The sequence below is a fragment of the Anastrepha ludens genome, chromosome 6 (genome assembly GCF_028408465.1).
Source record: "Anastrepha ludens isolate Willacy chromosome 6, idAnaLude1.1, whole genome shotgun sequence".
Taxonomy (NCBI): Eukaryota; Metazoa; Arthropoda; class Insecta; order Diptera; family Tephritidae; genus Anastrepha; species Anastrepha ludens.
The window spans coordinates 121,181,239-121,207,745 of record NC_071502.1 but is presented as its reverse complement, the minus strand read 5'-3'; the positions used below and the strand labels follow the sequence as shown (position 1 = coordinate 121,207,745).

At 37.5% G+C, this 26,507-nt stretch overlaps 1 protein-coding gene and 1 long non-coding RNA gene across 11 annotated transcripts in view; one reads left to right on the top strand and one right to left on the bottom strand.

Moving 5' to 3' along the window:
- Positions 1 to 26,507, top strand: part of LOC128868163 (uncharacterized) — a 119,318-nt gene that overhangs the window by 2,518 nt on the left and 90,293 nt on the right. For all 4 annotated transcript variants that reach the window (XR_008455069.1, XR_008455067.1, XR_008455070.1 and 1 more), the window contains exons 2-3: positions 15,872 to 17,025; positions 17,093 to 17,296. This is a non-coding gene — a long non-coding RNA (uncharacterized LOC128868163). The remainder of the gene's footprint in view (positions 1 to 15,871; positions 17,026 to 17,092; positions 17,297 to 26,507) is intronic.
- The window catches only part of LOC128868162 (uncharacterized protein DDB_G0283357), a 71,680-nt gene continuing 66,348 nt past the window's right edge, over positions 21,176 to 26,507 (bottom strand). For all 7 annotated transcript variants that reach the window (XM_054109964.1, XM_054109965.1, XM_054109963.1 and 4 more), the window contains 2 exons: positions 25,145 to 25,263; positions 21,176 to 24,163 (listed from right to left, as the gene is read on the bottom strand). In XM_054109964.1, coding sequence (XP_053965939.1) covers positions 21,191 to 24,163; positions 25,145 to 25,263 — 3,092 coding nt within the window. In that variant the 3' untranslated portion in view covers positions 21,176 to 21,190. The remainder of the gene's footprint in view (positions 24,164 to 25,144; positions 25,264 to 26,507) is intronic.

Sequence of the window (26,507 nt, the reverse complement as noted above, 5' to 3'; positions counted from 1 at the left end):
GATAGTATGCACTTTTTTATTTTATTATTGTAATTTTTCAAATAAAAAAAACAGACAAATTTTCGACCAGCATTGAAGTTGATTCGATTGTGGAAATTGCATATGGAGAATATTTTGATGATTGGACTATTTTTGGGCGTAGGGAAGGGGTATACTTTGGAAGCTAAGGGTTCTACTTTGGAAGCAATACAAAAAATATGAATAAATAATAAATATTTTATGCTTTATAAACCAATTCACGACGTTTTTTTGACAGAGTGTACGATAGTTTCATAACAAAAAAAAACAATAACGCAAAAGATGTTTAATTCTGCGAATTTTGCCACTAATTTTTTGTTGTTAAAAATGGTTTACCTACTTAAAAATTTGTTTTTAATATTAAATTTATTGCCTAAGCTCTCAAATCATTTTGTCAAAATTTGGATATTAGCAAAGATAAAGTCAGAATGACTTAAAATCATTTGAAACATAAATACAATTTAATTTATGCGAATACAGTAGATTTGCAAAGTATTTATGCAAATGTTTTGGTTTTGCCACTTCCATTTTGCTTAAAATATTTTGGATACATTTTTTCACAACTCTTTCATTTACTTCATTCAATGGTTAGTTATTTCCGTTTCACAACACTATCATCCAGGTTTTCGCTAGAACTGGTCTCAATCGTCAAAATATTTTGACGTAAATTTAGTTATAAAATTATAAAAGCGGAATAAAAATTAAATGCTTTCGATTCTTATTTTTATATTATTATTTTTTTTTTTTCTATCGCAAATTATTGTGATTCACGCCATCGATAAATTTAATAAGAATTTATTTATTTCTTGATTTTTTTTTTATTTAAGGCGCTTGGGAATTTTGAACAATTCCAGCTGCCGACTGGTGGATTTAAACTGCAAATTCGAGAAATATTTGCTTATCTCCACTCAGTAACCAGGTTGGTGTTCAAGGTGAAACAGTTTGCAGATGCTAATGAATGGCTAGTTCGGGGAAATCTCACCTACTGGTACTCGTATATACATATTTTGTGACTAAACGTAATCCATAAATGGTAATCGCTTGAGAAACTCGTGAGCTCAGACCCAAGAATGATAGAATAAAATAGTGGGGTTAAAAAAGGGTGAGTTGTGATGTGATTGAAGATTATTTTGTACAAGAAAAATAAAAATATTTGTATGTAAATGGAAAATGATTAATTTGCTTAGGAAAGAGCAAGCAAGGAAGCTAATAGATAAAAGAAGGGAAAGAAAAATGAATTTTTTTAACAAAAAAATTGTAATAAAAATATTGAACTACGTCAACTCACATTCAATGAGATCTGATCCAATCGCGGATCAGACATTTTTACAATTGCAAAGCGTATGTTTTTTTCTTTATGAAGTCGTAAACTAAGCAGTCCGTGGAATGGGTATATCAGCATTCATATACTCGTGCAATCAGTTGTTATTCAGATGGCAATGAAGTGCTATAGTGTTGATTTTTTTCGTATATCACCAACGCAAACTCAGGTTTTTTTTGTAAACACATCCCAATTGACGTGTCAGTCCATCAGCTGATTCTGTCAAATTCTCTATTCCAAAGTAGCACTTGTTGGCAAGAGAGATTCTACGTGGGATTTCAAGGCTGACATTGTTATCGGTGTTAATGCTGGTTCCTAAATAGACGAAGTCTTTTACAACCTCGAAATTATAACTGTCTACAGTGACGTGGGGGCCGATACGCGAGTGCGCCGACTGTTTGTTTGAAGACAGGAGGTACTTCGTTTTGTCCTCGTTCACCACCAAACCCATTCGCTTTGCCTCTTTATCCAGTTTGGAGAAGGCAGAACTAACAGCGCGGTTGTTAAGGCCAATGATATCGATATCATCGGCATACGCCAACAATTGTAAGCTCTTATAAAATATTGTGCCTGAGCGATTAAGTTCTGCGGCTCGCGAGTCACCCTGTCTGAAACCTCGTTTGGTATCAAACGGCTCGGAGAGGTCCTTCCCAATTCTGACGGCGCTACTGGTGTTGAGCAACGTCATCTTACATAGCCGTATTAGTTTTGCGGGGATACCAAATTCAGACATCGCGGCATACAGGTAACTCCTTTCCGTACTGTCGAATGCAGCTTTGAAGTCGACGGAAAAGATGGTGTGTGTCGATTCTCCTTTCATGGGTCTTTTCCAAGATTTGGCGTATTGAGAATATTTGGTCGATGGTAGACTTTCCAGGTCTGAAGCCACACTGATAAGGTCCAATCAGTTGGTTGACGGTGGGTTTCAGCCTTTCACACAATACGCTCGCCAGAACCTTATAGGCGATATTTAGAAAACTAATCCCTCGGTAATTGGCACAAATTGCAGGATCGCCCTTCTTATGGATTGGGCAGAGCACACTCAAATTCCATCCGACCAAATTTTACATAGGAGCTGATGCATGCACCTTACCAGCTCCTCGCCGCCCTGTTTGAATAGCTCAGCCGGCAGTCCGTCGGCGCCCGCGGCTTTGCTGTTCTTTAGCCGTGATATTGCTTTTCTCACCTCGTCATGGTCCGGTAGCGGAACAACAATTCCGTCGTCAACGATTGGGGTATCGGGATCTTCACATTCTCTATGACATGCGTAGCTGTCACCGTTTAACAGGCTCGAGAAGTGTTCCCTCCATAATTTAAGATTGCTCTGTACGTCAGTCACCAGATCGCCGTCTTTGTTCTTACAGGAAAACGCCCCGGTCTTAAAACCTTCTGTAAGCTGCCGAACTTTCTGGTAGAATTTTCGGGCGTTGTTCCTATTGGCTAGCATCTCAAGCTCCTCGCACTAGCGTATTTCGGCCTCTCGTTTCTTCTTTCGGATAATACGTCTCTCTTCCTTTTTCAGCTCTCTGTAGCGATCCCACATGGCCTGCGTTGCGCCTGATCGCAGCGTGGCTCTATAGGCGGCATCCTTTCTTTCTGCGGCAGCATGACATTCCTCGTCGTACCAATTGTTTTTTCGGGCTCGCCGGAATCCGATTTCTTCTTCGGCGGCGGTACGTAGGGAACGAGAAATGTTGCTCCATTGCTCGCGCATGCCGGTTTGTTGGGCAGTGCTCTCCGAGAGCAGGAGTGAGAGTCGAGTGGCGAATCTTCTGGCTGTCTGTTGTGATTGCAGCTTTTCGATGTCGAACATTCTTTGCGTAGGTAGATGTACGTTTTTTGCTGCACAGAGACGTGTGCGCAGTTTGGCTGCAACAAGGTAATGATCCGAGGCGATGTTGGGTCCTCGGATCGTGCGTACATCTAATACACTAGAAGCGTGTCTTCCATCTATCACAACATGATCGATCTGGTTTCGCGTTTTTCGATCAGGAGACAGCCAGGTAGCTTGGTGTATCTTTTTATGCTGGAATCTGGTGCTGCAGACTACCATGCTTCGGGCCCCGGCGAAGTCGATCAGCCTTTGTCCGTTACCGGATGTTTCGTTGTGCAGGCTGAATTTTCCGACTGTGGGACCAAAAATTCCCTCCTTGCCCACCCTGGCGTTGAAGTCGCCAAGCACAATTTTTATGTCGTGGCGGGGGCAGCGCTCATAGGAACGTTCCAAGCGCTCATAGAAGGAATCTTTGGTCGCATCGTCCTTCTCTTCCGTCGGGGCGTGGGCGCAAATTAGCGAGATGTTAAAAAATCGCGCTTTGATGCGGATTATTGCGAGACGCTCGTCCACCGGGGTGAACGACAGTACTTGGCGACGAAGTCTCTCTCCCACAACAAAACCGACACCGAATTTGCGCTCCTTTACATGGCAGCTGTAGTAGACGTCGCAAGGTCCTATGTTTTTCTTACCTTGCCCCGTCCATCGCATCTCTTGGATAACAGTGATGTCAGCCTTTACTCTCACGAGGACATCAACCAGCCGGGCAGAGACACCTTCCCCATTAAGGGACCGGACATTTCAGGTGCATGCCCTCAAATCATATTCCTTATTTCGTTTGCAGGGGTCGTCATCAGTGTTGGAAGTTCTCATCCGAGGCTTTGTATATGCTTTCATTGGGGCAGATTTTTAAGTGGCGGGTTCCAAACCCAGCGCACAACCAGCTATCCTGGAATGCTTCGCCTTCTCACGTTAGCTCACTCCCGAACGGGTGTTCGGAAGCTACCCAGAGGATACGTGGGCTAATCCCGGACGTTGTGAGCTGCTTGAACCATATGTAGAAGAATCGTCCTGGACACTCCCAAGTGAATGGCGATCAGTAACTTTCCCCACTTGCGTGGACTTCTACACATGGAACCATCCTCCTTGTGAACAACTACTGATTGCAAAATCAGAAGCAAACGTGGGAAAAGAGCAAACACAATTGCGCTGTTAAGTCCCCTATGACATATATATACATATATATATATATAATTGGCGCGTACACCTTTCTGGGTGTTTGGCTGAGCTCCTCCTCCTATTTGTGGCGTGCGTCTTGACGTTGCTCCACAAATGGAGGGATCTACAGTTTCAAGCCGTCTTCGAACGGCAGATATTTTTATGGGGAACTTTTTTATGGCAGAAATACACTCGGAGGTTTGCCATTGCCTGCCGAGGGGCAACCGCTATGAGAAAAATGTTTTTCTTAGTTTTGGTGTTCCTTATCTCCGTGAATTCCAATGGTAATCACGCACCAACCCATTCGGCTACGGGGGCCGCCATAGCAGCCAAAATAACCGTCTCAATTTTGCTTCGAGCAGCCAAATCTTGTGTTCTCATCTTCGCTCTTATCGCTATTGGTTTTTATGCAGAAGCACCGCAAACTCACTGGGTTCTGTAAAGAAATTGCAAATTTGTTACTGCACTTCACATCAAAAGAGGTTCAGAAAAATTAGTTTCATTGTAAAATTAGCTCTTGGTAGTAAATTCGTCATCCTCTATAGAAAAATGCAGCGCATAACCTCAAATAATATGAGCTCTTCGTCTGGAATACCCAATTTTATCCTCAAAGTACCTATTCGGAGTATTGTAAAAATAACTAGTTTTATCAAAAAACAAAAAACCAAAACAAAGAGCAAAGAGAAATAAAAATGCAATAATACAGTAGTAATCTACAAACTCACAGACTAAGTCAATTAACACAATAGCACATGAGAACATTTCACATAGCACCTTATGCGTATGTGCAACTCATGTGTACACCTATGTTCACAATAATAGCAGCGCGCGGTATATTACTAATTTGTGAGTATTTATTTTTCACTTAATTTTATTTTTTTATAAACAGTTAGCCCTTTCATAACTTAAGTTTAACTTTTTGTACAAGATAAAAAAAAAATGCAAAAGAATTCCATAAAAATCTTAAACTTTTTAATCCGAATTTTTAGATATATTTGGAGTAATCAATTTCGTGGAAGGTTTCTAGAAATTCGCGTCGATTTTTTTTGAATTATGAGCCATTTTAAACTGGCACAACCGAAATTTTATTTGTTTTTTTATTTTATTATTCTACAGTACAAATTATCTGACAGACTAGACAAGAATGTGAAGAAAAAGCAAGCCAAATTTCGTAACTAAATATAAAATTTTAAGCAACTAAATTTAATATTTTTACAAAAGCTTATTATCTAGAAAAGAGAAAAACACTCCTTTAACTTTCGTTTATTTTCAGTATTATTAATGGTATCGTCAACTGCCCAGTTCTACTTAAGCGGATAAGCTTTAATCTTCCACAAAGAATTCCTCGCAATTTTTATCCTTTCCATGTGGAAAACTTTAAAACTATGGTCTAAAAACTGCATACTCAAAATTTTTCTAAAAATTCTAACTTCGAAATTTTGACGAAAATTTGTTGAATTTATAAAACTCTTTCTATGAATTTGAATTTTATAAAAACTAATCAACCATGAAACATGTCGCGCTACTTTTATTGCCAGCACAGGTGTACTTATACTAACATGGATATAAAACCCATAATGCACCAACACAAATTACAAAAGGAGTGAGAAACTCACAGCGAATACAAAACGTAAACAACAACCAAAAAGTAGACAAAATTATTGCTCGCACAAGTGCGAAGGTACTTAAGCGTTTACAAGTACAACAATTTATGCGTGTGTGACACGGTACAGAGGTAAAGACATAAAACGTACTTAATCGTATGGATTTATGTGCATTTCTTGTGTTTTTCGGCTATTTATGTAAGCAATGCGAGTGTGTAGAACATTTGAACTCTACCAATTACTGTGTAAAACAAGTGTAGCACAAGCAGCACACTCAGGTGCCAAGGAAGAATAGTAGGGAGTAGGTATTAATGACGTTGAAAATGAGCTACGTCTAGGAAGCATCGAAAGCAGTATGAATATAAATTCGATCAAATAAGAGGCTCTAGGTACCAGCAATCTTACTACATGCTTTATAAATAGGCTAACGCTGTAGCAGAGTGTGAGTGAGAGCATACGAAAATCACGATTTCCAATTTTTTTATGTAAGGCAAGTTTTTTTGCAATGGGATCCGTCTCTTGAAAGGAGGTGCCAATTTTGTCATGAAACCTAATTTGTTTGCTTTGTGGGGGCATACTTGCAGAACCAGAGATCCCTGCACTCAGAACTAACACCAAGCATCATAAACAAATTCTTTTGAAGACTGTGTGTGTTATTATATAAATTATTTTCTAACTGCTCTAATTTTCACCCTAAAACTCGTTTTCAGTCGATTGTGTTCTTCATACGGGTACGAGTACTAAATCAGCCTGTCAAAACTGTCGACTTTTTTAAGCTGGAGAGTTTTAAATTATTATACAAACCAGAAATATTCTTGGAATGATTTTATTGTAATCTGGTAGAGAATTTCAAGGCATTTATTTTTTTAAATATGAATTGATTTCAAATTTTTTAACTTCCAAAATCGATGCATTGCAAAAGACTTAAACGTCTTACAAATGCAACCTCAATTCTTAAATAAATAAATAAAATAAAATCTCTTTAATTTGATTCTTACACCTAAGCGAAGATCCTTACGTAAAATTGTCCAGATAGTCGAATGACAAAGGCCAACAAGTTCAGAACGACAGCGAATCCATATTCGGCGTCTTCTTCAACACTTCACTCTAAGAACATAGTGGATAAATTTTTTGCAAAGTAAATTCCCACAATTTGGAAGCGCTGTTCTGACGATAAACGATTCATGATGACTTGCGAAATTTTACTGAGCAGAAATGTTAACACACTTTGCTATTCTGAGCTGTCAAATCATACTTATATATATCAAGAGTTATCATGCAGCTAAAAAGACACCCGATATACGCAGTTCTCTATTAGCACTCATGCTCACTTCCATCGGCTAATTTCTCTTCAAATCTCTACTAAGATGATCTCAGTATTAGCCTTGAAAAACTGATGTCTCTATAAACCAAAGGTTCCAACTCTTTCGAGTGTACAACAACTAGTCAGAGCAAGGCAAGCATACAAATAACACCTAACTATAAGCAAGCAACAACACATGTATCCTACAATAACAATAACTGACACTTTTGCATACCAAAAAACAGAATAACAAATACAAAAGGCCGTCAAAGTGGTCAGAATGCGGAAGGTCAGTGCATGTTTAATGATCCTTTAGATCTGTGAAAATCCAAACTTGAACGCACCAAACAAATTACCTACATACATACATACATACATACATACATGCATACATACGTACATGAGTGCATACATACAAACCACCAAATAGCAAGAACGCAAACAATGCAACAATTGCAATTACAAAGGCTGATGATGAGTAGGTGCAGCAAACATACCAACCTTTAGTGTTTTTTTTTTTTTTTTTTTTTTACGAGGAGGAAGCATCGAAAGCCTGTACCCCGTCAGTGTAGGACTTTAACCCAAACTAAACCTCCTACCGTCCATGTACCGATCCCCTCCCGGTACTACCGTTAAGTAAATCGTCGGGAAGGCGGTTGAACTCTAGGCTCTACGTCAGTTACACTTCACATGCAGTCCGTCAAAAGTTGCATGTACTTTAATCCTCCCCCAGTTTTGTTTGTTACCGAAGCAAACCACCCCAGTTGGGCCTGTCCACCCCCTCCCACCATACTTGTCACACGTCGACTTAAGAGTTCGTTCCTTTGTCAAGTTTCGTCTGTTTATCTGCCGCTGACCTCGGATATGTCTGCGAGCTTTAATGCATAAATTATTTGGCTAATTGCGGCCGAGATCTTATCCCACGCATACTTTGAAGACATCATGATGTCCACTATGTTTTCTGGTACTATCGGATCATCTGATAGTGAAGCTAAATCCTCTCTGATAGTCACAAATCGCGGGCATACAAAAAATACATGTCTTGCATCTTCCTCTTCATGGCATATTCGACATAAAGGCGAATCACGTATCCTAAGGCGATGTAGATACTTCTGGTAGCAACCATGGCCTGTCAAAAATTGCGTTAGCTGGAAATTAGGCTCACCATAGCTTCTATTTAGCCATTTTTCGATTTTTGGGATTAGTGTATAAGTCCACCTTCCCTTTGTCGCGTTTTCCCAACGCTCCTGCCATTTCAGCATGGATGTAGCCTTCTCTCTTTTTATGATCGCGGATATGTTACTGTGGTCCTGTTCTTTCTGCACGAACACTCTCGCTCTTTCTTCCGCCAATATATCTATCGGAATCATGCCTGCGATCACCGTTGCCGCTTCGTCAGAGGTGGTTTTATATGCGCTTATCACCCTCAGTGCGCAAAGTCTGTACATGACTTCGTACGGTCTTCTATATGCTTTTACCTTCATGGATTTTGCCCATACTGGTGCTGCATATAGCAGGGTGCATGCGATGACGCTAGATAATAGCCTGCGTTTGCTGCTTCTCGGCCCACCCACATTCGGGAGCATTCTAGAGAGCGCACTGAACATTCTTGATGCTTTGTGGGTTATATATTCCGCATGTGGGCCAAAACTGAGCCGGTCGTCAATTATAAACCTTTAGTGTGTGTGTGTGTGTGTGTCAGAGAAATCTCTATTCTGGAAGAGAGATACAGGTAGAGAGCACACCCGCACATCAGCTATGCAGCTATGGGCACACAAAGGTACTCGTGGAACCATTAAAATAAGCCAACTTTTCATCATTTTTAATGTTGCGAAGGACCATAAAAACACCAAAACACCAAACATACACACAAGCACACATGCAGAGCTGATGGCAGCAAATGCTGACAAAAAATTTAAATACACTGCATACCAGAATTTTTATTGCTTTTGAGTACCCGTTGTAAAGCAAAGACCAGACACAGTCAGTACACCCACCCACCCATCACAGATGACAAATTGTTTTGACACCTTCGCAGGCGTTGGGCTCACCGACGCGCAGGCGCGCACTCACTTTTCGGGCTCGTAGGGCTTAGTGTAGGTAGTTTTTTTATATTGGTTTAGTAGTTTTTTTGTAAATAGTTTACTTTTTCCGACTTTTCTTACATGCATGCGCTCTGTGTAGCTGAAAAGATGTTTGACCTAATTTGTTATGTCGAAAACAAAAATATTTGAGTGCCGGAAAGCAAACGTATCACGGAGTTTGTACGATCTACTATGTTCATTATGATCATGAAAACCAACATTGCCTTATGGGAATCAATAGTCATAAAAAGCGGCATGTAGCAGCATTTTTCACACCCACGCCAGCGCGCATGCCATCATACGCGCTTACAAGTACACACAAACATGTCTATGGACTTACAATCGGAGTTGGAGAGTAGTTTTGTAATGTGTGATTAACAAACTCTGGGGTGCCCAGTAATGGTGTGTATGTATGTATGTAAATATGTATGGATATTTATGGGAAATATAAAATCGTTGCAATGGTTGCCAAATTTAGCCACTGCAGTGGCAGTGTCAAATAAAAATTTGTCAGCCAGTATCAAATATCTGCTGCCAAAATAGCACCGTTATAATATAAAGTGACAAAATAGATATATATATAATCACCTTTAATATTTTAGGAGCAAAACAAATTTATTTTAGTTCAATTCGGGTGCTTATGCGCGCTTTGACATCGTCGTTGAAGTAATAACTTCTAAAAAAATAATAAAAAGAAAATGCATAGTAGTAAATTTGAATATAAATATTTTAAGCTTGATGCCTTAAATCCTCTGATCTAAATTAAAATTTTTTACACGATTTTCGTTTGCTCATTTTTCGCTAAATAAAAGGTGGGAAATCTAGTTTTTTGAATTTAATTTTTTAAAACAACTGTTAATTATCGTTAACATTTTCAATGCTCCTTTGCTATAAACACAAAATTGCAGATAGGCTCCTTGCTCAACTAAATTCAACATAGCGCAGGTTATACAATACGCTAGCCAATGACTTGCTGACAAAGCTATTGCGCGCACTATTTGGCCGATTACGAAAAGTGGGCAATTGATAGATGTACCAACTTAAAAATGAACTAATTTTGCCAATACCTCAGCCCGGTGTATCCTGTGTGAAGACTACTTTTTATTATATTACTTCTACTGAAATTTGTTACTGGGTAGCAAAAATATGTTCCACACTGGAGCTCTAGGAATTTATGAAGATGAAAAAGAGAAAGAAATGTTTTAATAATATTCATTCAATTTTTAGGACCACTAGTATGGCAGCCCATCAAAAAACACCAAATCAGCTGCTTTCATAGTGACATAGAGTACAAGTCATCTGAAGTCAAACGAAATTCTATAAAGTGAAACATTAGGCTTAAGGTGAACTAAGTTAGATTAAGCTACGGTGGTTGTCAATCTCCATAAGGATGTAGAGGGGGACCTCTTAAGTTTGTAGGTCCACTGTGATAGTTTGGACTTAAGTTCCTCTTCTGATTTCCAATGGGGGCCAATAGGGGTAACACACGTCAAGCCTCCTAAAGGCTTAATCGCTTCGATTCAATTCAATTAGCTGAAGATGCTTTGCTATATAGGAACATAAATTATGCAATATTGGTAGTCGTTACCTTTCTTAAGGTATGCAGGTTCCAGTTATTTTACTTTGAATTGTAAGTCAAATAATTATCGGTCTAAGAGAAAACATTTTTAGTAAATTTATTTATTATTATTTAAAAAATAATAATAATTTATAGAAACAATTTTTTTGGCAAAACATTTGAATGTTTTTTATAGAAGCTTTTAGTAGTCGAATGGATTGGTGCGTAACTACCATTCAGAATTCACAGAGAGAACGTATGTTTGAATCTCGGTGAAACACCAAAATTAAGAAAAACATTTTTCTAATAGCGGTCGCTCCCGGCAGGCAATCGCAAACTTCCGAGTTTATTTCTGCCATGAAAAAGCTCCTCATAAAAATATCTGCCGTTCGGAGTCGGCTTGAAACTGTAGGTCCCTCCATTTTTGGAACAACATCAAGACGCACACCACAAATAGGAGGAGGAGCTCAGCCAAACACCCAGAAAGGGTGTACGCGCCAAAAAGTGGACAAATTTGTACGATAAAACAGTTTAAATATTTTTTAAAGGAACTCTTTCGTATTTTCCGATATAAAATGTAGAAAAGAATTGGAAAAATTTTTGTGATACAAGGTTTTAAATAATTTTTGGGAATTTTTCCGTATTTTCATAAAAAATGTTAAAAAAGGGAAAATGACTGTGGTAAAACATTTTAAATATTATTTTTAAGCATTTTTCCGTATTTGCCTACTAAATGTAAAACCCAAATTGGAAAAATTTCTCTGGTAAAGAATTTAAATATTCTTTTTAAGAATTTTTTCATGTGATATGAAATATAAAAAAAATTAATTTTGATATATTTGATTTTTTTACTTTTTTCCAATTCTTAGCAAATTTTGTCATATTAGTTTTTTTTTTAATTAAGCTCAAAATCAATTTTTTTTTATTTTTTCAAATTGCGACTTTTTTGATTTCTTTTAATTACGCTCATATTGAAAACCTTTTTTTATTTTTTGTTTTAATTTTAATTTTGACATATTTAATTTTTTTCTTTTGTAATTATTCTGAAATAATTTTTTCTTCACTTTTTTTTAAATTTCCACATTTTTAATTTTTTTTTAATTATACTGATATTAAAGTTTTTTAATTTTTTTTTCAAATATCGGTTCTCAAATTTTCTTGTTCTTTATTTTATTCAAATTTCGAAATTTTTGATTTCTTTTACTAAAACTTGTTTATCAATTTTTTTTTGTCTTTAGACTTTCGACTTTATTGACTTCTTTTAGCTACGCTCATATTAATTTTTGTTTTTTTTTTGTTTTGAAATTCCGCTTAACTTGAGCTTTTGTTTTCTATTTTATATATTCCGAAATACTTTTTTTAATTTTTTGAAAAAGTCCACATGTTTGATTTCTTTTAATTATACTCGGCGGCCGCCGTAGCCGAATGGGTTGGTGCGTGATTACCATTCGGAATTCACAGAGAGGTCGTTGGTTCGAATCTCGGTGAAAGTAAAATTAATAAAAACTTTTTTCTAATAGCGGTCGCCCCTTGGCATTCAATGGCAAACCTCCGAGTGTATTTCTGCCATGAAAAAGCTCCTCATAAAAATATATGCCGTTCGGAGTCGGCTTGAAACTGTAGGTCCCTCCATTTGTGGAACAACATCAACAACGCACACCACAAATAGGAGGAGGAGCTCGGCCAAACACCTAACAGAAGTGTAGGCGCCAATTATTTATTTATTTATTTATACTCGTATTAAAGCTTCTTTAAATACCTTCTTTAAATATATATTTATTTTAATTTCGAAATTTTCTTTTTTATTTTTCTGAAATGGCTTTTGATTTTTTTTTCAAATTTCGCCATTCTTTATTTTTATTGTAATTATGCTCAATTGATGCTTAATTTATGATGACTTTTTATGGACAAAATCAATTTCATGATTGAAAAAGTGCGCTGTAACTTTTCAGCCTTTTATGTACTGAAGTATTCTATAATTGTAGGATAAGAGGTATAAAAGAAGGAAAAAAAAGTTTTTAAACCCAACATCCAGAAAGGAAGCCTTTAATTGATGAATTTCGGGTACTTTTTGAAAAGAATTTGTATCTTTTGCAGGTGCCAAGCTACACCTGCAACACAAAACATTCATTTTAATGTAAAAAAATTTGATTTCTGTTGAAATTTCAATTCCGCAGTAGATGAATTTAATTTCCCGTTCAAGTGCGCTCTCTTATCCTTAACCTAACCTCAGTAAATTTCCATTAAAATAAATTGCTAGTACTCAAATATAAATAAACAAAGCTATTTTCAGCATACAACCATATAAATTGGTCTGCTAAAAATAGTTTCACCTTGCGAACACTTCTAACCTTGATTAGCATGCCGTAACTGCGCGTATGATCGCAGATTTATTGATAAGAACTTAAAATGACTACTTACTTAAAATCGCTACAATCCAATCATCGATAATACCACTGTTCGACTTTTATTTCTTTGTGCTGATTTTTATGGATTTATTTCAACTATCTGCTATATACACACATACACACATACATTTATTTCCTATGTACCAACGCTAAACCACACTCAGTACCTAATTACGCTGAAATGGCAGAGTTTGCCGTAAAACCACTTGCCATCGATTTTTATACCTCCTTATATCGCTAATTGTCGGCTCCGTTATCGTTCGTATGGAACACCTACATTTGGCAGAAAAAACCCAAAGGATATACACAAATATGTATGCATACTACAATGGCAAAACAAAAATACAATAAAAATTTTCCAAAAAAAAACACAAAACAGCTTATAGCCACATAAACTGTTTCAGCTTTATGCCCCCAAACGTGTCGCACTCGCCACGCGGCGTTACAGTCATAAAAAACGCCAAAAAGGCAACTGACTGGCGTCAAATTGTTGCTGGTTTTATTATGATAATTATGCGAGTTTATATGTACGATACAATGTATATGTGTACAAATACATATGCACATATTTAAGCTCTCAAATCAAATATACCATTTTTAATATTTTCACATTTTTCAGTTTTCGTTTTTCCCCCTTTTTCGTTTTTTTTGTTTGTTTGTCTGAAAATAAAGCTAGCGATCAATGATGACTCTTAACCAATTTGGGAAACTCTATAAAATCATAAGTACTAAATTAAAAAATCGGCATGACGCCGCAGGCAATGCCACGCGCATACTACACAATGCCTATACTATCATATAATGCAAATATAGCTCAATGCAAAGTTTTAATACGACACAAAATACACAAAATCGTAGCTATTTATAGAAAAAAGGCAGCTCAAAAAAATTCAGAGAATCATAAAAATCTTGTTATTTTGAAACTTAGTTGCAATACATTGGCTTGTTCGTCTCCAGCGCTAAACTATACTCCCAAGTACATAAATAGGTAAACATACTTACGAATACATATATATTTACTTACATACATAGTTGTGAAATATAATATTTCTAGCTCATAAAATTCACACACTTGATAGTCTTGTAAGAAATGAGGAACGAGAACTGTTTCATAACAAGCTGACCTTTGCTATTCTCGCAAAGGCATTTGAAATTACATGAATGATGTTATTTTAATTGTAATTTGTCACTTGGAATGCCTTCGAGGTTTCGAGCAGGGCGGTGCGATGATTTCTGTGGTGGGTTTTACTACCAAAACATTTCTGCAAAATCCAAAAGGGTCTGAAAAATCGTTAACTCGATCAAAAGCAAAAGCAATAGCATACTAAAGGCAAACGAAACTCTTTCCCAATTTATTCATGAAATAAATGCTTTTACAAGAGTCATAGTAAACTGGTTGAAGCTCAATTTAATAATTATCTGTTATATGTCCAAGAAGTGATTCTCCGTAAGTTTAAGTTAAAAACACACAATCCGAAATAGTGGCTAAAAACAATGTGCGTATAGAGGAAGATGCCTGATTGAGCCTCTTGTGGTGTGGGGTTTCTTTCGAATGCAAGTCTCAATGAACCTATGGCAGATTTGCTAATGCATGATGTACAAGTATACGCCTTTAAATGCGGTGCAACTTATTCACAAATTAGAAACTCCAACCTCTGTAGAGCTTCCTTAAAGAGCCATGGATCCATACTTACAAGCCGTAGAATCGAAATCTAAATGCTTCGTCACAAAGTTCATAAATAAAATAACAGCCTCTCTGAATAACGCAAATTAGTGTCTTTCAAATTCCATTTTACTTAGACACTTTCTCAAATAAATCTGAAAAAATAAGTTTTCCAACACAAGCCATTTAAAAAGATTTTAAAAGGGTAGTACACCTGTGTTCAAATTGAAGCTTGATTTTGCAATGCAAACTTCGTGGATATTTGAATTCTTCAAAATATTTTTTTCTCATGAATACTGCAGAAGTTGTTGAGACGAGGAGGAGGAAGACGCAGTAAAGCACTTACTTCCTCTGTAATTTCTCAGCCTTAGCTAGAAGTAGAGCAAGGTTATTAGGAAAACACTCCTTTGACTCTCTTACGGAACTATCCGGTGTTGCGATAAAATCTATTCTGCGCTTCATAAGTGTGTCTAAATGGTTCGAATGATGATGGTACAGTGGTACCACTACGGACCTATATGGTCTAAATGAGTTGGCTTTTCTAAGCCGACTGCCACAAAAACATAACCTAACGTGAAGGATGTTTATTACCCCTGTTCCTAGGCCATTACCTCATTTGGGTGTTCTGTGCATTACGGTATGGAACAAACGGGTTGTCTAACGAAATTAGAACCATAGAGCCTAACTTTTCTGCGCTCTTACCAAAGCGCATATAAATGAAATTATCAACGACTTAGAAAATACGGAATTCATAGATAGATGCATTCGACGATAGATGGTAAGTCTAGAACAGGGACAGGTAAAACAAATTATGCTCATTTTTATAAGAGCTGAAGTAGACTCAAAAACCTGGATAAATAAAACTTGTGGACTCTCTCTACATACTATATGGGACATTGTAGTTTTCGTTATTATTGCAGAAAACCAGGAAAAGCACAAAAAAGTGGTGATGAAACATCAGGGAGACGCGCTCACCTAGATAGTGTGGCTCTAATCCCATTGGTGATATAGAACAAATAAGCCTGAGGAAGTGCTCAAATTATGTGAAGCCTTATAAGCCCAAGGATTTTGGCCTATAATTATAGGTCAAACGTTCAAGTGAAATAGACCATATAAGAGGTCGCAGCGCACTTCATCACATTGAAACATTTAACCTAATCTGCTCGTAAAAATAACAGCAGCCACGTCTAAATAGCTTAAATACTTACCTTCTTGCCATTCTTGTTACAGCACAGACTCGAGCTAATGGGCTCATGTATGGCATAGATACTTGAAGTACGAGTACTCAACTATCGTTTCGTCGCATTATTTCCTTCGAACAATGCCATTGAAAACGTTTTCACACAAAGTTCGCGTTTATGTTTACATATCGTATTTATTCTGCGCTTATTTAAATGAACTTTCAAAACTATTGTGTGGGTCAAGGCTTTTACGACATCTATAAACCTGCATCTTATCGCATCGTAGGTGACTTAATGTAATATTTGAAAGAAAAAGTCAAACACTAAAATAAATGACTATCTGGTATTAACCTGTTTTCACAAGCAGCAGCACCGGCACTGGCACAAAATGCCAATTCAAATACAAATACCATTTCAAATGCCGATAACAGAGGCGATGCATTAAATTAATACATCAAACAGCCATTGATAGATGCAAAGATGCAAATAAATACTACACTCAGACACACTAACAGATGTACGTACATATGTACAGGTGTACGTACATACGTGGGCCTAGTCAAAGTCAACTACGTAGTTCGATAAGTTAATGAAACGACGGACAGTTAACACATTAATGCTTGAACACAACATTCGGAGGCCAGTCAATACCAACCTCCAGCCTCTCCCAGTTGTGCATAAATCAAATGCGATCGTATATCAACGCATGGAAATGAAATATGAACACAAATATTTATACATACACTCATAGCTGGCATCACATACTCACATATGTACGAGTGTGTGTATACAAACGAGGCATGGTAATTTGTCAAAAAAAGATTCTACGATATAATCAACGCCATTTAATTAGGCGGTAGAGCAGTTGGCCACAGCTTTGGTATGGAGCTCAGGTAATTTTTTTTTTTATTAAACACTAAAACTATACATTATTTACTTATTAACGATTCTTTCTTTCAGGAAAAGGCTGAAATCGCCGCGCTACGCTAACAAAGGACTAAGTACAATAATGAAAAAAAGCAACAACAAAAAAATAAATAAACAATAAAAGAAATGTAGAGAACAATTCAAGAAGCTGTATTTATGGCACCTGTATGCTGTGGATACCAATACAGCACAACCGGATTGACGGGCCACTGGGGTAGAGTTGAGGGCGGTGGGAAGGTGAGTCTGCAGCACAAATAAAAACAATTCGAGCTGCTTGATTGAAAATGAAAAGCTCGTTTGTAGGAATTCCTAACTAATTTACATGTGTATACGCTTGAATACCGCTGACGACAGCAGCGAGCGTTAGCCAATGCAAATGACCAACGGCGTGCTGACGTTGATGGGCAGCTGAGCTTAGGAAGAAAGTCGCGGCGCTGGACGGTGGCGACCGCGGCGAAAAAATGCAGCTCATTAAAAAACTATAAATTCTGTAGATTTTTTTTTTGTTTCTATAGCACACAAACAAATAGTGATAAGTAGTAGGCAAGAAAGGTGTAGCAGAATTAGAAGCTGTGAGGCAGCGCGCCAATGTACCCCGCTGCGTTTGGTGTTGGGGGGCCGCCTGCGCGGCACAAATGTAAATACAAACGTCAACTGTGCGTCATTATTATACTTCTTTTATTATATTTTTTTCTTTTTAGCTATTTGTTTTTCCTTTTTTTTTTTTTTGAAGCAAAACGGAAAAGTTGCCATAACAACTATGTCTGTGTGCTGTGTGCTGTGTGCATTGTACGCATAACCGTTCTAAGCCAAGCTTTGTCTGCGTACGCACACAAAACGCCACGCCACGCAGACAATGTCAACTGGTTGAAGGCCTGTTGGCCGCTGTTAGCTACTCCACTACACATTTCCACATTTGTGAAATTCTTCGCCAAGCAAGCAGTCTCCAGGCATCGCACAAATCTACATATTGCCACCTGGCTAGTTGGCTTACAAAATAAGCAATTATTTTGTGTGTATTACGTGTTGCTGTAATCTCGTATACGCCAGCATTAAAAACGCATCGCGCAGGCGCACCAAGTCTCTAATCAACGCTCTGCTATGGCGGCGACCAGTTCAACAAGTGCTCGGCTGTGTACCGGCGCGCACTGCTTGATTTGCCTACTTCGCTGACCTGCTTGGTAATTTGTCAAACTGTTTAAATAAAAATTTGGTGCGTTTGACACTTTGCAGATTATTTTTCATGCAGTAGTAGCTATTTAGCAACTCTCCCGATGTGTTTTCCAACGCCTTAATTTTGCGTGAGTTCTTAAACTTTGCATTCGTGCCGCCTTAAAATCGCTTAATTCATTTGTATTCGCCATCAGCAAACTAGTTACGCTTGTTACAGATAATCAGCGGCTGTAGCACTCATTTTAAGTGATTCGATTAGAGTAAATAGTTTTCAACAAATATTTGTAAATTTATACTCGTATTAGTACACATTTGAGTTAGACATTGAATGCAATTTTTCTTCGAATGCGATTTATCATTCTGGTACTACTGCAATAAAAATCTTTGGAAATTAGCATAGAAGCCGGAGTAGGTCAGTTATGTGGAATTCGGCAAAAAACAAAAGTGTTAAATCTCTAGCAGACATAACATCCATTTGCTTCATAAAATTCCATTAAATAAATTCATTAAATTCTAGACAGCTTTCTTGCATATCGGGGGTATTTTTTAGCGCTTCAAGACATAAACTGATAACATAAACAGAATTATTGTTGAAATAATTTTTTTTTATTATAACCTGATAGATAATTTCCTGGCATTTATTTTTTTAATATGACACCCGGCATATGCCCACCGCGGCTACGAGTTTCATGGTCAATTCGATTTGCACAATTTTTGACTACTTTTTCCTATAAATCTGGCCGTATGGTGCCAATGGTGACTTGAATAGTAGTTTCTATTGCTTCAATAGTTTTTGGTTTATTGGCATAAACAAATGACTTAGTACAGCTCCATAAAAAGTAATCCAGAGGCATTAAATCATACGTCGAGACCAATGAACAGGAGTACTTCTGGAAAAAAAGTAGGCACCAAAGTGATTTTGAAATAAATCGATTGTTAAGCGGGCTGAATTGCAAGTCTTGCTGGAACCAAATGTCTTCGATGTTTAGCTAATTAATTTTTGGAAACAAAAATTCAGTCAGAATGGCTCGATAGCGCTCCCCATTCACCGTAACGGCAGCTCCTTCCTCATTTCGAAAGAAATAAGGACCGATGATCCCGCAATGCTCTATGAACTTCGAAAACAGATTTATTTTTTTCAAAGTAAATTTCCACAATTTGGAAGCGTTGTTCTAGTGTTAAACAAATCATGATGACTGAAATTCTGATGATTCATTACTGAAGAGGAATGTCAACACACTTTGCCATTCTCAGCTGTAAAACAATAGCCATCAAAAGAGCACCCCATACACAACAGCTTTTTTACTAAATAAAAAAAGTAAGTGAGTAATGAAAATCTTTACTTGGATCTTTACCTGCCTGTTTGAATACTTCAGCTGTCTATTCCACTAATCTTCAATGAAATTGACGTACGACGCCGTTTGCGCTTAAACCCTTTATTGAGTGTTTCCAGAAATAGAGGGGCCTGCAGTTTTATGCCACCTCCGAACCCAGATAATTCATTAGGCGGAGTTTTTTTGTTTCAGAAATACACCAAGGGGTTTGCCATTGACTGCCGATTGGCGACCGCTTTTAGAAGAAACTTTTTTTATCATTCGGTGTTTCATGCCGGGGCTTTGAGCAAGCCCATTCGGCTACGGCGGTCTCCTATATCACCCTTCATAAAATCTAGTTGGAAAGCAATTTTTTATATGCTACATTTAATAGATGGTAATCTGCAATCTAGGCAGATAGTAAAAAAGTTCTCTATAATTGCTTTTTTCAAAGAAATTGCTAATCCTTTGTTTGGACACATTACAGGGGACCTTCAAATAATTTCTTTGACCAAATCATCCGAACACATTTCAACTTGAAACTAATTGATATGCTTTCTGCTGGTAGTTGATTAGATGCGATGTAGCCTTCTCTACCTTGAAAGGTAGAAAATTGTACATCTTTTTTTCGAATTGAATTGAAGACTGGCAGTCTCACATCATAAAATACCTTGGGCTCAAGAGAAGGTATCAATGAAAGTCGTTTTGTGTGCTTATGATTTCATATCCACAGGCGTTTTTTCAGCCAGTCCTCGACTAGCTTATGAAACTAGCTTTACTTACCCATGTGCGCATGCTGGCGTAATTTTTCTATGAAGGTGGTGCCTTTACCAGAAACCAGTTTCTCTGCTGATCTGTCGCATCTTCAATACTGCTAAGTCCAAGTTTTCAGTAGCCTCCTGTCCTATTTTCTGTAAGTGAAGCTTTTCTCCTATGGTGCAAAGTAGAGCGGACTTAAGAAAATATGCAGAGCAAAGAAATTGTGGCTGCCGCAAAAGGATTTTTGTGATACTAAGGACCACCACCACCAAGATCGGATGGGTGTCTCTCTTCTCAAACCAGCCAGTATTCATAATAAATTTTAAGTATGAAAACCTTTATTTTAGTTTTCACCGCTAGAGTTGAATTATGTAGGCTCCTTTTTAGACCTTCTTTAAGTTTAATCTGAAAGTCTTCCCCGCTAAATCTACACCCTTCTTTGACTCAAGATTTGATTTCAATAGAGTTATCACCTTTTTCAAGTATAGCCACACTTCGTAGTCGTTCTTTAAGTTTAATCTGAAAGCCTTCCCTGTTATCGCCCGCTAAACCTACGCTATGTGTGACTCAAATTTTGATATAAATAAAGTTGTCGTCACTTTCTCAGATTCACACGCTTCGTGTTTGTTGTTCAAGTTTAATCGAAAGTCTTTCTCTCATATCGTCCAACAAAGATATGCCCTTTTTTGACCCAAGCTCCGATTAAAGAGGTTATTTTCGTACCTTTCAGATAGCACACGCTTCGCAATCAATTTCCCAGCTAGCTATTCCATAAACCCATTTTTAACTTCATTTCTCATTCCCTCTGCCAAGTTAGCACAGATAAAGCCTCCATTCCTCACTCCCTCTGCCACAATCCTTCATTCAGCTTATTGATTTTTTTTTTTTAGTAAAAGACAACTACATATCTGTATTGTACTATAGTCATATCATATTTATTATGATTTCTTTTCCATTCATCAGCATTTTCATCGCCTTGGTCATTGTTATCATTATCATCAGTATAATTATTCACATTGTGATTAGTATTAGCATAATTTAAGCTACGAAAAAAACGTTTATGATTAGCAGCAAACAATTGCTCATAAACATTATTAATATTATCGATATTTGCAGCATGAACATTTTCATCGTCATTATTATTATAATTAGCATCAATAACATCGCGGTTACCGTTATCATTAATGAATGCGCGCGCTAAGTGAGCAGCAATGGCTACATTGCCAGCGGCAACAACAGCAGCAGCAACATTAACTTCGTCATTGTTATTATTAACAGCTGGCTGGAGTTGTTGTTGTTGCGGTTGATAAGCATTAGCAATTGCATTCGCATTTATCTGATTAGCATTAGCTTCATTATCAATATTTTCTACGACATCCATATTAATGTTGTTGTTAATAAAATGCATAAGATTATTGTTATTATTGTTAATATTGCTGTTATTGATGCTATATTGACGAAAAAACGGCAGGTGTATACCAAAAAAATTACGCTTAACATTATTGTCTTTCACCAGGTTGGCTGTGTGAACATCATCGGCAACAGCAACAGCAGCAGCAGCAGCAACAACTTCAATTTTTGCTTCAACAGCACTCGCTCGCTCGCCAGCGGTGTTCACATTAATGTCACCGTTATCTCTAACTTTATCAATATTTATATTATATTTCATATTCGTATTCGTAATTTTATTCGCATTTATTATATTCGTTTTTGTATTTATATTTATATTCGTATTTTTATTTGTATTCGTTATTTTATTTGCATTCGTATATTTTTTTGTTTGGTGTTCGAAACTCGCAGCGGAAGTGCTGACATCCGCTGCAGCTTCTTCGCTTTTCACCAAATCTACTTGTTGCTGCGCGTGTTTATCTGGCTGGTGTTGCTTAGCAACATGCCGATCAACAATGTTGTCAGCAACATCGTCGTTCGCGTCAACATGTATATTGTCAACGTGTTCGTCATGAGCTGTTGTCGCCTCTGCTTCGTTTGTGGCTTCGGTTGCAGCAGCTCGTCGTCGATATCTTAGTCTATTATGGATAAGCGTTTGATGTTGCGGTTGCTGTTGCTGTTGTTTTTGAGGTTGACTAAACTTAGAATTACCATTACTACTATAATCAGTCATACTAGGGTTAATACTATCGCTACGTTGACTACTACTAATTTTTCTACTCCTATTGCTGCTGCTGCGCCCGTTGGCGCTATGACTACCATTTTCAGCAGCTTGCTTTTCGTGTTTTTCATGCTTACCAGCAGCTTCACTATGCGCTCTAGCATATTGGTTATTGTAATTATTATCATTATCATTATCATCCTCATCATCCTTGTGACTATGAACATCATAATCTGCGTGTTGATGAGTTTTTTCGTATAAGTAGTTTTTTGGCAAGGCAGGTATTGCATTAACATAATCATTATCATTACCATTATTAGCATTAGTATAAGTATCTAGTTTATTATTACTATTTAAATTACTATTAACATAACTATTTGAGTATTCATCTGTTTGTTGCTCTGTTGGCTGCGCCTGCGCCTGCGCAACCTTCTCAGCAACATGCTGCGTTGCGCTCACTGGTTCAGCGGCCGATTCAAGCGTCTGCGGCCGCTGATGATGATGTCGATGCCTATGTGCCAGCTGCACTTTCTCACTCCGCGCACCACTTGACCCACCCCTCACAGCATCCTGCGCTGTTTGACGTTGCGCTCTCACCATCGCCTGCTCCTCACCATCCAGCGCCAGCCATTCCACCTTTTGCTTCTTAGCCACCTCATCTTCCTCCATTGTGGGTAGTTTTGTTTGTGCTACCGCTATTTGCATATCGGCCGCATGTGTCACGCCTTGCGCTCCACTACCCGCACTCGCCGTTGCATTCTCGCTCTCTTCTACTGCATTATCCTTTTTCCGCCGCCCACGCTTCCGTCGCGATGCTGCCAACAAAGCCATAATGTCGATCAGTGTTGTAGGCACCAAGGAGGCGGCAGTAGCCGTGAGTGCCGAGGCCGCTGTCGAGGCGGTAGAACTGGCTGCCGCGCCTGCACCACGCGCCGGTGGTGGCGGCTGTTCACGCTGATGTTGTTCGTGCCGCGCCAACAGTTGCTGTCGGTGGCGACTTTGCTTGCGTAACAGCTGTTCGCGTTCGTGTTGACGCCGACGTGCCATTTTTGTGCTGTTGTGGTGTTGTTGGCGCACCAGGTTCTTTGTCTGCAAATTGTGTTGTTGGTGAAGCTTGCGCCGATTCTGTAGACGACGACGACGATTTTTGTTTCTAATAGTATTGCCATCATGACGCAGTGGATGCTCTTCGGTGCGGTGCAACTTACGTAGACGCTCTTCTAGCAAACCACCTGCTTGCTGCTGTGTTATACTATGGCTACTCCTGTTGTTGCTATTGTAATCATTAACACTACTATCCTCGCTATGACTATGTCTATCGTTATGTTTATCATTAGTAATACTCTTTGCAGCTTCTTTATGTACTTGTTGTTGTTGGCTCTCCTGCGCAACGGAGTGCTTCAACGGGGGTCTATTGTCGTTATTGTTGTTGTTATGGGCATTGTTTCTGTTGCGTTGGATGCGTGTGACTTTGGGTATACGTGTAGTTGTCGTGGTAGTGGAGGTGGTTGTGGTCGTGGTGGTTGTTGTTGTTGCGGTGATTCTACTAGTGATAATATCTGCTAAATGACGACGCTCGAAGAGAAAGTGGTCCTTGCTGATGATATGCCCATGCTGCAGACGCTTTGGTCCGATGGGCTTGAAGCGCTTCGTGAAGCCAACACGCAGCGTTGCATTGTAGGCATTCGCGTACATGTAGTGGCCATGTTCCATGGTCTCACTGAAGTGACAATCGCGCGAGAGCTGTTTCTATAAACGGCAAGAAAAGCAGAAAGAGAAAGAGAGAGAGAGAGAAAAATAGCAATTAAACAAATGAAAAACTAGAAAGGGAGATAAAATAATGATTGAGGTGAAGGTGGAAACGTTAAAAATGATTATTCTAAAATTATATACGATAAGATATTATTTCAATTAAAAGAATTAAAATAATTTTCATAAACTCCACTTCAAATCGAGTCCCTTGAGAATCTCTTGTCTCTTGTATCTAAAGCATTTTTGTCTGACTGGCAAATAAATAAATAATTTTGTATTCATATGTACGTCAGAGGGATTTCCGCCGCCAAATTGCGTATCAACAGTTGTCTAATAAGTTGCCCATGCTCGTAAATTTCTATTATCATTAAAAAATACTGCACTTCTCATTGTCCCACACATGTGAATATGCCTGTATTTGATTTATGCTCAATTTTTTAAACAATTAACTTTGCAAACTAATACTATACTCGTATCACTATTAACATATTGTTTCTTCTTTTTCTGGTATTGAAATATTTGTATAGTCCGCTTTATTTTGACAACTAAACAATTGAGGAATTTGGAGTCTTTGTGAATTTTTGTATGAGCTTCTGGCTTCTAATTTGATGTATGTACTTAATAAACACTACATCACAAACTTATTTGGATTGCGAAAAATTTGTAAAGTTTTAGGTTTTGCAAAAATGACGCATATACCAAGCTTGCCAATGAAATTCAACAAAGTGGAGAATTTGGAGAGTTTGTAGGCTTTGAAAATTAACTCAAAAATAGCAAATTTTTTGATAATATTTTAATTAGACTACAAAAATTAGTGCCAAACTGTTATTTGCTATGTGTAGACTTTTAAATTTTTTTATGAACCATTTAAGCCTAATTTAAATGATGGTGTATTAAATTTTTTATTATTTTAGCAAATAATGTGTGCATGCTACCTTCTTTGAATGTTATTACAATAAATTTACTATCTCAACTTACCAGTCCCACTAATCTGCCACGTCGAAAACACAAGAACAGCCCAACTTGCTTAGCATAAAGCGTTATAAAGAATGGATCGCCATTGAATGGATCACCAACAATATCCATGGTTAAGGGCTCTGTAAGAAAAGACGAATTTCAAATATGTTTATTGGCTACATTGCATATCATAATTAATCTTTTTTATACTCCAAATCTTAAACTAATTTCTGTAGCAAATATAAAATAAAATACAATTAAAATAATCACCAAATGGTGCGATAACCTACTTTTTTGCTATGCAGAAAATGATAAGTTACCTATTGATTAGAAGAAATAAATAAATGTTCTATGCAATTTGGTATGAGAGCGTAAACGACGACACAAGGTGCTTCTAAAGAGTGTCATAGTATAGTTCAGTTAAATAAGAATGCCTAGTTAAATACCGGCCGTACACGTACCAACAAAATATTGACTTTAAGAAATGTAAACAAACGAAAAACCAAAGGCAAAATAAAAAATATTACTAAATAAACAGGGCAAGGGCGCCAAACACTGGCCAGTTATCAGAAATTAATACTAACTCTTACCCTGCCCTACCCTGAGCTTTGTCTGCATTCTTACTTTAGGACACATCACCTTTCAGGTAAAACGCTTGCACTTGCATTGCTAAAATGTGGTCGTACAAGTGCTCATGGACGACCTATTAGCGTTTATCGATCACGATTTAAAAATACCTTCAATACGTATTGCGAAAAATATTTTAAACTCAGCAGCTTAAGGGAACGTGCGAAACAAAAGCTACCCACGTTACTAATCTGTATTGGGTATTAACATTCCTTTTTTATTATTTGCGTGAAATTTTAGCAAGCAGGCATATTTATCAATTCTCTTTTTATGACAATAGTCAAAAGCACTGCAGATTAAAAAAAGTACGCATACGCCCCGGTGTCGCCACTTGGCTATGTTATTCTATGTGTTATACGTTTTCCAATAGATTAACTTCCTGGAATCACGTTTAATTATTTGCTTTTCTTTTTTCTAAGAGATATTAAGGAGAGAGCTGTAATACTATTTATCACGTCAAATCAAAGGCAATTAAAATGTAAACGTGTAGCGCTTCTGTCAACCTGTTTTTTTTAATTATTTTTTTTTTTTTTGCAGGTATAGACACTTTTGGCATTCACAGTTAGTTCAATGGCAGCCATTTTTAAGAAAAAGAAAACTTCGATTTTTTGGAGACTTTTTGTACTTACATCTATAGACTTTGTCTCAATATTCAGTAGAAGAAATGCATAAAATGTGAAGTCTGTACAATGTGGAGTTCATTCCATTTATTTTGTTAGTGTAGAATTTGGAGACTTTTTTGAAAACTTTGTATTTT